The sequence below is a fragment of the Leptosomus discolor genome, chromosome 1 (genome assembly GCF_034619465.1).
Source record: "Leptosomus discolor isolate bLepDis1 chromosome 1, bLepDis1.hap2, whole genome shotgun sequence".
In the NCBI taxonomy this organism is placed as follows: Eukaryota; Metazoa; Chordata; class Aves; order Leptosomiformes; family Leptosomidae; genus Leptosomus; species Leptosomus discolor.
In genome coordinates, this window is record NC_141391.1 from 133,834,474 (window position 1) to 133,844,625 (window position 10,152).

The window sequence follows — 10,152 nt, forward strand, 5'->3', positions numbered from 1 at the left end:
CCCCCCAGAACAGTCTCACCTACAACTATAACCCTTCTTTTCTTCCTTTTGTGTGTGGTGGTGATATGGGCAGTAGGCCTATCTGACTGTGTAGACAACTTTTATTAACAACCTGGATGATGGGATAGAGTGCACTCTTAGCAAATTTTTTGATGATCCCAAATTGGGAGGACCATAGGCTGGAGAGAAAGTGCTACTATTTTAGAGAGGCCTACACAGGTTCAAAATAGGCTGATGAGAACCTTATAAAGTTCAGCAAAGCCAAATGCAAAGTCCTGCAGCTGGGACCGACTGAGCAACAAATGGAACGTGAGTCAGAAGTATTCCTTTGCAGCAAATCTGGCCAGTCATCCTAACCTGTAATAGCATGAGTGTAGACAGGGGGTTGAGGAAGTGGTTCTCTGCCTCTAATCAGCACATCATGATAAGGTAGGTGCGGAACAAGTTACTCCATAAAAAGGTCATTTGGCCTTTTATAACTGAAGGAATAGACATCACTGTCTGGAAGACTGGCTTGGATTCTCAGCTAGTGTCTGTTGGCAAAGCTCTACTGAATACAGTAAAATATACAAATTTGTAGGACATAAGGAAGTGCCACTTCCTTGATATCCAAATTTGTAGGACATAAGGAAGTGCCACTTCATTGATATGTCATTTCTTTAATTATGAAAAAAAATAGGTGTATGATTTGGCATGGACTTAAAGACCTTTGCCTACATTCCACACACACACCCTGTTCATGGAGCACAAGTTTCCAGATATGTCAGGCTTTTCTAAGGAAGATAGCTCTGCATAATGGCATGTGCACCTGTATATGTGTGTGTACAAGATAGCAGTTATGATTTAAAATGTAAGTTCAGTTTAGAGTTGGTTTACCATGTTTTCAGTTAGAAATTTTACAGAGGCATGTCCAAATGGAAAACAAATTCTGGATCTGAACTCCTGCAAGAAGACCTCTCCATTTAGCAATTGAGATTAACAGTCATTAAAACTATCTAGACACATAGCCAGAAATTACCTGGTGAAATACTTTTCCTTTGGAAGATATCAGTTTGCCAACAAAGTTTCTGACAAAATTTTGTTTATATCAGTCTTCTGATTCTAGAATTTTGGAAAAAAAGATCTGTTAAAAATTCCTATCCTGACAGTTTTTAGAAAAATCTTCCCCAATCACATTCAATTTCTAAAGCCAAGTATTTTTTTGAAACATTGATGTTGAAATTAAATGAGATCATTTTTTTATTAAACAGCGTTAAGGTGTTATTAGCATGATTCAATACAGTGGGCCCATGTCTGCATCAAAAGAGTGACTGGGGAAACAAATGGAAGAAAAATAAATTTATCAGAGGCTTTTTTGCCAGGTCAGGAAGTCTCTGAACTTGTACAGCTGTTCTTAGGTTCCTAGATGCTCTTAATTGCAAGGAACAAGAAGTAACCAATGCAAGCCCATTAGGTACTGCTCAAAGATTTGAATCTACATCAGAAATAAAAACAAATACGTAAAATAAAAACCTGAAATAGAAGAAGGCCATCAAAGTGGTTCCACTAAGCAAGACTATAAATTAATTTAGGTCAGTATTCCTCTCTGGCAAATTCCCATAGCATATGCCTTTAAAAAGTCCAAAACCAGGTCAAGATGCAAGAGCCCTTTCCCCAGCTGTATCCTCCTGGAAACTATAAACTCTGCTCTTCTGGGATCATGAATCAAAGGTTTCACCTGTGTCGTTGTGATTAATAGTTTTTGATAAACCTTTCTTTTGTGGTTTTGTGTAAATTTTTTTGGAACTAATTAGACTTCTGACTTTCAAAGCACTTAGTGGTAAAGATTTCACTAATTTGCATGTGTGGGGGTTGAAAGGAAAGCATCAAAAAAGTGCCTATCATGCCCAGTAACCCCCTTTGTGGAATCCTTCTTGCTGGATGTGATTTGTATGTGACATATCTACAAGAAGGGCAGGAAGGAGGATCCAGGAAACTATAAGCCTGTCAGCCTGACCTTGGTGCTGGGAAAGGTTATGGAGCAGATCATCTTGAGTGCCATCATGTGGCACGTACAGGACAACCAGGTGATCAGGCCCAGACAGCATGGGTTTATGAAAGGCAGGTCCTGCTTGACTAACCTGACCTCCTTCTATGACAGGGTGACCTGCTTAGTAGATGAGGGAAAAGCTGTGGATATTGACTACCTAGACTTTAGTAAAGCCTTTGATACTGTTTCCCACAGCATTCTCCTGGAGAAACTGGCTGGTTATGGCTTGCACAGGCATACTCTACTGGTAAAAAACTGGCTGGATGGTCAGGCCCAAAGAGTGGTGGTGAATGGAGTTCAATCCATTTGGCGACCAGTCACAAGTGGTGTTCCCCAGGGCTCAGTATTGAGGCCAGTTCTGGTTAATACCTGTTTAGTATGATCTGGATGAGGGGATCAAGTGTACCCTCAGTAAATTTGCAGATGGCACCAAGTTAGGCAGGAGTGTTGATCTGCTTGGGGGTAGAAAGGCTTTTCAGAAGGATCTGGACAGGCTGGACTGATGGGCCAAGAGATTCAACAAGGCCAAGTGCCAGGTCCTGCACTTGGGTCACAACAACCAATACAACACTACAGGCTTGGGGAAGAGTGTCTGGAAAGCTGCCCAGTGGAAAAGGACCTGGGGGTATTCATCAACAGCCGGCTAAGTATAAACCAGCAGTGTGCCCAGGTGGACAAGCTGGCCAATAGCATCCTGGCCTGTATCAAATAGTGTGGACAGCAAGACTAGGGAAGTGATTGTCCCCCTGTACTCAGCACTGGCGAGGCCGCACCTCAAATACTGTGTGCAGTTTTGGGCCCCTAACTACAAGACAGACATTGAGGTGCTGGAGCGTGTCCAAAGAAGGGCAATGAAGCTGGTGAAGGGTCTAGAGCACAAGGCTTATGAGAAGCAGCTGAGGGAACTGGAGTTGTTTAGTCTGGAGAAGAGGAGGCTGAGGGAAGACCTTATTCTCTACGACTACCTGAAAGGAGGTTGTAGTGAGGTGGATGTTGGTCTCTTCTCCCAGGTAATGAGTCATAGGACAAGAAGAAATGGCATCAAGTTGTGCCATGGGAGGTTTAGCTTGGACATAAGGAAAAATTTCTTTGGTGAAAGAGTGGTCAAGCTTTGGAACAGGCTGCCGACGAAGTGGTGGAGTCATCAACCCTGGAGGTGCTAAAAAAAAATTGGTAGATATGGTGCTTAGGGACATGGTTTAGTGGTGGACCTGGCAGTGCTAGGTTAACAGTTGGACTCAATGATCTTAAAGGTCTTTTCCAACCTAAATGATATGATTCTATGATTCTATATTACAGTAAAAGTCAGAAGACAACCCACTGACAGTCAATAGAATTGTGTTGTTGTAAAGTGTGTTTCCTAATATAGTATAAAAGTTAAATCATTCTATGAGAAGAAAGGCTTTTTCAGTTGTTCCCAAGTCTTAATTTGATTTGTAAGACAAAGGTGAAATTTCTATAAATAATACCCATCTATATTTTTTAGCACCTGATGCTCCCTATACTCACTGGAAGCAAACTGTTTTCTACTTAGAGGACTATTTAACTGTGAGACGAGGAGAAGAAATCTATGGGACTATATCCATGAAACCAAATGCAAAAAATGTGGTGAGTCAGAATCACTGATTCTAATTCCAACTCTATTGATCACAAGCTATAATCAACAGTAAATAAAATGTATGTAACAGAAACAATGAGCATGCTAAAGGCTCTAAATTCATGTTTATTTGTAAGATATCTAGTCACAGCTTCACCAAAGCTGGTGACAGCAATGATGATGCAGTGCTAATGTTACAGAACTCAGCCTGCAAACAAGCTAGCATGTGAAGGGAGAAATTATTCAAGTACATCACTAAGTCAGCTGCCCTCTGCAATCAGCTTCACTCACATTTTGTGACAAGTAGGCAAGGGTCTCTTCATACTGTCACTAAAATCAGTGATAAGATCCCTTCTGCCAACACAGGGTGATCAAGAGTGAGTACTACAGTTCCACATCCAGAGGAAGATTTCCCATGCAGTGCCCAAGAACTCTCCTTTAGGAAATTAAGTATCAGATTTCAGCTGAACATCTGTATGAACTCACTGATCAAATGTACTTGAACTGACTAATCAAGTGATATGTTTGTTTAAAAATTGTGGCTTTCCACAGAAAATACAGATGTTTTATTTAAGACTAAAGCTAAAACATGATGGACATCATCTGTCATGACTGGTGAAAACTTCCTCAGTTTCTCTGCTATGGGCTGAATCCTTCACCAAGTATGTCAGTTATTCAGTGCTTCTTTTAGCTTGTAATTAGATGGACAACCCATGTCTGTATAGAAGAGCAAGACATGAAACGTATGGCTTCTAGGAGAAACAATGGCACCATTTTCCAAAAACTTGAGCATAATCTCTTAATTTTCTATTGAAACATACATTAAAATAACCTGGTTCTAATCCATACATGCAGTTGTAATTGTTGAAATATTGCATTTGTTGACTGCAGCAAATCTTAACATTTCATTGCCTTCCTTTTTTACATTACTTTTCCTTTTTTGTACCAAATACAGATTGGATATTTTTTTCATAGTAGTGTTGATATAGGGAAAGAAATAAACACAGAATAAACTTGGCATTAAAACAAACACTTTCACTCCTGAAGCTACTCTTTGCTGTAAAACAGAGGAAAATAGTCTGTTTCCCACCTTTATGTTGTCCTTGGAGGAATGGAACATTTTCTTTTGGGTTGAATGTATCAATTTTCTTTTGAGGGAAAGATGATGCAAATATTTCAAATCTGTTTGCACAGCAGGAAGCACCTGAATGCAGATTTAAGTGATAAATTAATGTATTCTTTATAGTTATCATAAGACACAGAGACCACGTTGGTTCAAAAGGATTTGTTAGTGCTTTGTTCTTCTGAAACTTTCAAAAGCTTGTAGAGAGACAGCTTCATTTTGTAGGGCTATGTAGTGCCTCTTTCCAAAAACCATGTCATTGTAAGACAAAGAATGACTGAGGGCTTCTCTACAATGGGAAGTTTACTAGATCTGTTATGGAATAATTCCTAGTATGAAAACCCTTTACCCTAGATTAAGAGCATCTCAATGAGGGACACCTTTTAAAAATGGTTACGGAATATATATGACAGCACAGCATTTCAGAAGATTCCTAGTTGTAACCAGGGCACTAAATCTGTTTTAAGAGAAGAATAAAAAAAAGTGCAATATACCCTAGTCATAGATTGTATGGTGAATGCTATTACACACCCTATATCGTACTTTTTCAGTGCTAGCAACATTTAAAATGAAAGAAGTTAGAAACCACAGTAAGTGTCTCTTGAATCTGAAGATCTTTTCAACAAGAGCAATGATAACTGAATTTGTACACTAAACTTATGGTCTTACTTATATGTTACACTTAAATCTTTTTACAGCGTGACCTGGATTTCACAGTAGACTTGGACTTTAAAGGACAGCTATGTGAAATGTCAGTATCTAATGACTACAAAATGCGCTAGCAAGAAACCTCTGAGAGAGATGAAAAGGAGAATTTTGTCAAGTCTGAACTGCTGAACTTCAAGCTAGGAACAACTGTTCACATGATTATTATATTAAATACTAGAATGTTTACTCTGATGGAAAGTGGTAACCTGATCCTTCTTGCAGATAGTAGAGGGGGCTGGGATCCCACTGTGAATGTATAGTATACAGAACTGTAGCTTTTGTCAACATATAGGAAAAATAAGCAACAGTCTTGAGTGTCCTGGTTAACTTTAGGATGGCAGAAGATGCATATACAAATTGTACTACTTACTGTGAATTTCTGGTTCTTCCAAGCTTTGCATGTTAAAGATCATTAGGGCAGTTTTCTCACTATGAAAGACCACTACAGCACATTACTGCGATAGTATTACTAGACTTATATTCAATATAAATGAATACATATATTGTACATGAGAAAAAATTGTCATTTCATAATAGGAATTTTTGTGATTATTTAATTCTCATTATGCAGTTATGGAAAGATAATAATGTTACCTCTGGCACTACTCTAGGCAGTCATATAGTTCATTAACTGTCCAAAGTTATAGCTTTGGTAAATATTCCATGCAAAGTGTAGATAAGAGCTGGGCATTTACAGAAAGTTCAACAACTATCTTTTTGATTGTCCTCTGGAAAATGTGGGTCATTAGTTTTAAAATTCACCTTCACAACTGGATGTCTGTCAGAGCTTTGAAAAACATCAGCTTTTTATCCTTTAAAATATTTTCTGTGGTGAGTTTTTATAGCTGGATTTTGCATGAGACCTTCTGAAATCAGACACCTAGTATTTAAATGTGATGAATGCAAAGTCTCTGAAATGGTGGATAGCTCATGCTTCTTGACCATGCCATATTTCAGTTCTTTGAAAGAGTCGTAATACAAGATATTTTTTTAAAAAAATAAGAATTAGCGTTTCCTTTTGGTGATGTTTTAGGTAAGTTTTACATTGCAAATACTATCCTCAAGAGTGCAGTGATTTGCAGGAACAAGCTAATGTCTTTAAAAAAATGTCTATGGCTTCTGTTGCTGCTGTCTGTAGCTTCTCCATCCCTTTAGACCCCTTGTTTTTCTTACAATATCTCCTGCTTATAGTTAAAATATTAACTGCTTATAATTCTTCCTAGGTCTGTATCAAGTCTTTTTACTATATGAATGTTTATCATTTAATCACATGTAGTTTATCAAAAACTGCATTATCAGTCCTATCTAACCATTTTCCAGTCTGTCTGGTGTTAGGCACCAAATCATGTTCCATCATGTATTGGATAAGATTGACTAGTTTTTTGCCTAAACCTCTTTTTAATCACCTGCAAATAAAGCATTGAATACTTGAAGATGTATTTTGCCAGTACTTGTCAACTTTTCACTTTTTAGAAACCTATTTCTATTGGTTTTCTCTTCACAAAAACTGTACAGTGCCTCCATTTTCTTATGGTCTAAAGATTATGTTCTAGGGATTGTATCACATGGTATCTATGTAGAATGAAATTAAACTGTAACTTGGCAGTAAAAGATGCTGTTTGCAGTGTAGTTCATCACTGTTGTTTTAAAGGACTTTTTTCATTTTCTTGGAACGAGGATGAACAACTTTTCTCTCAAAATAACGAGGATTTTATCTGTCAAATATTGCTGTCATTTTCAAGGGATCAGTTCAGCTACTCTTTCAGTAACAGCTTGGACCAGAAAAACTTATAGAAGTCCCTTTCTACTAACACTTCTGTGATTCTAGGAGTTTAAGGTAAGGAATTGTACCAGAGTTTTTCTCAGCCCCCTCCATTTATATAAAGATACTCAAACAATGTTTTCATCTTCTCCTTTGCCAGCAATCAGTGAGCCGACTATAACTGAAAGAGGAAAGACTCTTTGTTTGTCTAACTTACACTTTGACAGAACTTCAAACCATCCACTTCTCTTGCCCACTGCATGAATCTTTAATATCTTTACTATTAAAAGAATAATAAAATAGGGGGAAAAAAACCCTCCACCTTGTTTAAAAAAAGACAACTCACAAAAAAAAAAAAAAAAAAAAAAAAAAGGACAATTCACAGGAGTCTGCCTACCTTTACTGAGAATGTGTCATTTTTTCCTGACAGAAAGCATTGGACAAGAAGCAGCAAAGAAAACTTGATGAGATGAGAACAGCTCATTAAACAGTTTGAGAGGTATTTTAAGCACTGCCATGTACTACCTTTTTTGCTCATCTTTCACCTAATGACAGTGAAATGTAGGTCTCTCTTCAACAGTGGCTACCTTGCCTTCTTACAACAAGTGCCCATTCACTTCAGTGTTGCAAGATTACATCCTTGCTGATATTCTTAATGTCACAGTTCTGGAGTAATGACCAGACTGCAGTCACGATGAGCCCTGGGAAACTGGCTTGTGCTTTTCTTCCCATCAAAAGCGTATCACATATTTCTCCATCACATAAAGAACTGAGAGTGCCTACTGCAGTGCTGAATATCTTCAAATCACAGTGATCAGAAAGAAAATTTAGGCTTCCAAGGCCATTTTAGGTGTTACCTACCATAAGGTTTTGAAAGCACCAATGAGTTTGGCATACATACAATCTGTTAGGTCAGCATTAATGAAACAGATATGCAAAGAGCTTGCAGGCCAGGTGCAATTGGCTGATAGACTTTCCTCAGCAATCCAACAAGTCTGGATAACTACCACAGAGTCTGAGCCTAATCTTCATCAAGGCTTGAATATCATGGACTCCAGGGCTAAACCCAAGCCACTGATCTTCAAAGCTGTTGGTGTCTGAGACAGACATACTTTTAAAGGTTTTGTTTTCCTTCCCACTGGTGGGAAAAGAAGATCATGAGCATGAGAAAGAAATTGAAATACAGTATTCACACAAAAGACTAATGAGTAACAAATACAGCACTGGAGAAAAGAGAAGGCAGGTTGCTTCTGCCTTGATTCTAATCTTAAGCTAAAAGTATTAAAACTCTTCTCAGGGATTGTCCTGTCACTTGAAACAAAAAGGAACATCGAAAAAAGCTAGATACTGAGCATGCCTCTAAAAGACATAGTATGCAATTCACACTCGCAGTGCTTGTAGGATTAGGGAGGTAATCCCTAATGTTAAGAGGGCCACTCTATTCCCAAGGTTCTCTACAGAACAGTATAGTATGACTCTATTTTCATGTGGACTTCTTATTCCCAGCATCAACTAGCCCTTGCCAGATGTTATTAATGTTGCACAGTTTTGGTTTGGTCTGGTTTTTGCAGGGCTTATGGGGACCTTCCTATACGCAGGATTAGGAGTTTTAGAGTTTTTTTACAGTGTCTTAGACTTTTAATAGGGATTGAAAAGGACCAGAATAGACAAGAATATTGCCCAAACCAGCATGTTTTTACTACAGGACTAGTTTGAAGAACCTTCTCAGGGATAATTTCTTACAGGTTTTTGTCTTAATATTAATTAATAAATTAATTTGCCATATATAGATGTGATTGTAAATCAAAGAGAAACTTCCTTCACTTAGAAGGTAATTTTATAAAGGGTACGTGGTATACTATGTGTATAATCACAGAATCACAGAATCACAGAATCACAGAATGGTAGGGGTTGGAAGGGACCTCTGGAGATCTAGTCCAACCCTCCAGCTCAAGCAGGTTCACCTTAAGCAGGTTGCACAGGATCGTGTCCAGGTGGGTTTTGAATATCTTCAGTGAAGGAGAATCCACAACCTCACTGGGCAGCCTGTTCCAGTGCTCTGTCAACCTCAAAGTCAAGAAGTTTTTCCTCATGTTCAGATGGAACCTCCGGTGCTCCCGTTTGTGCCTGTTGCCTCTTGTCCTGTCCCTGGGCACCACTGAAAAGAGCCTGGCCCCATCCTCTTGACACCCACCTTTTAGATATTTGTAAGCATTGGTAAGACCCCCTCTCAGCCTTCTTCAGACCAAAGAGCCCCAGGTCTCTCAGCCTTTCCTCATAAGAGAGATGCTCCAGTCCCCTAATCATCTTTGCAGCCCTAGTAATGAAGAATAAATCCCTGTTTTAAGAAGATAATGTAACTGTCACTCTCCTTTACCTATAAAATACATCCCACACATGCTGCTTACATAAAAAATACATGTAAATACTGTCATTTCAACATCTTGTCAATAACATTGTAAGTGGCCCCATTCATATGGATTGAACTCAGTGTAACAGAGGACAATTACACTACTGTGTAATCAGTAACTTCTAGTACTGTGCATATTGATAGATGTAACATGTTCTCTGTGATCAGAATATGCTACAAGCCATTAAAAAAAAAGTAAATAACACTTAAGAATGTCACTGGTATAATAGACAAAACAACACAATTATAATTACTTTCAAATTTCAAAGCCCCATGAGTGTTATAAAAATGGCAAATTAGCTTTTAGAAGCTTGCTGTCATTGGTGAGCATGATTTTCTTTTGCATACAGGAGTAGTACGAGCGGGGTGGGGTGGGCGGTGGAGCAGGAAGGCACTGGAGCAATTCCCTTGTTCATGTGGAGTCAGGGGCTCAGAACTTTCTCAGCTGAATAAGAGTAGATTAGTTTAACTACAGGCAATGACTCCTGCTATATATGGAGATGACAGGCGAGGGAGCAAAAAG

The 10,152-nt window shown here is 38.6% G+C and overlaps 1 protein-coding gene across 1 annotated transcript in view; it reads left to right on the plus strand.

Annotated features, from left to right (window-relative positions):
* The window catches only part of PRMT8 (protein arginine methyltransferase 8), an 89,252-nt gene extending 83,721 nt beyond the window's left edge, over positions 1 to 5,531 (plus strand). Inside the window, exons 9-10 of the mRNA XM_086465086.1 lie at positions 3,516 to 3,637; positions 5,448 to 5,531. Coding sequence (XP_086321212.1) covers positions 3,516 to 3,637; positions 5,448 to 5,531 — 206 coding nt within the window. The remainder of the gene's footprint in view (positions 1 to 3,515; positions 3,638 to 5,447) is intronic.
* The last annotated feature ends 4,621 nt before the right edge of the window (positions 5,532 to 10,152 follow it).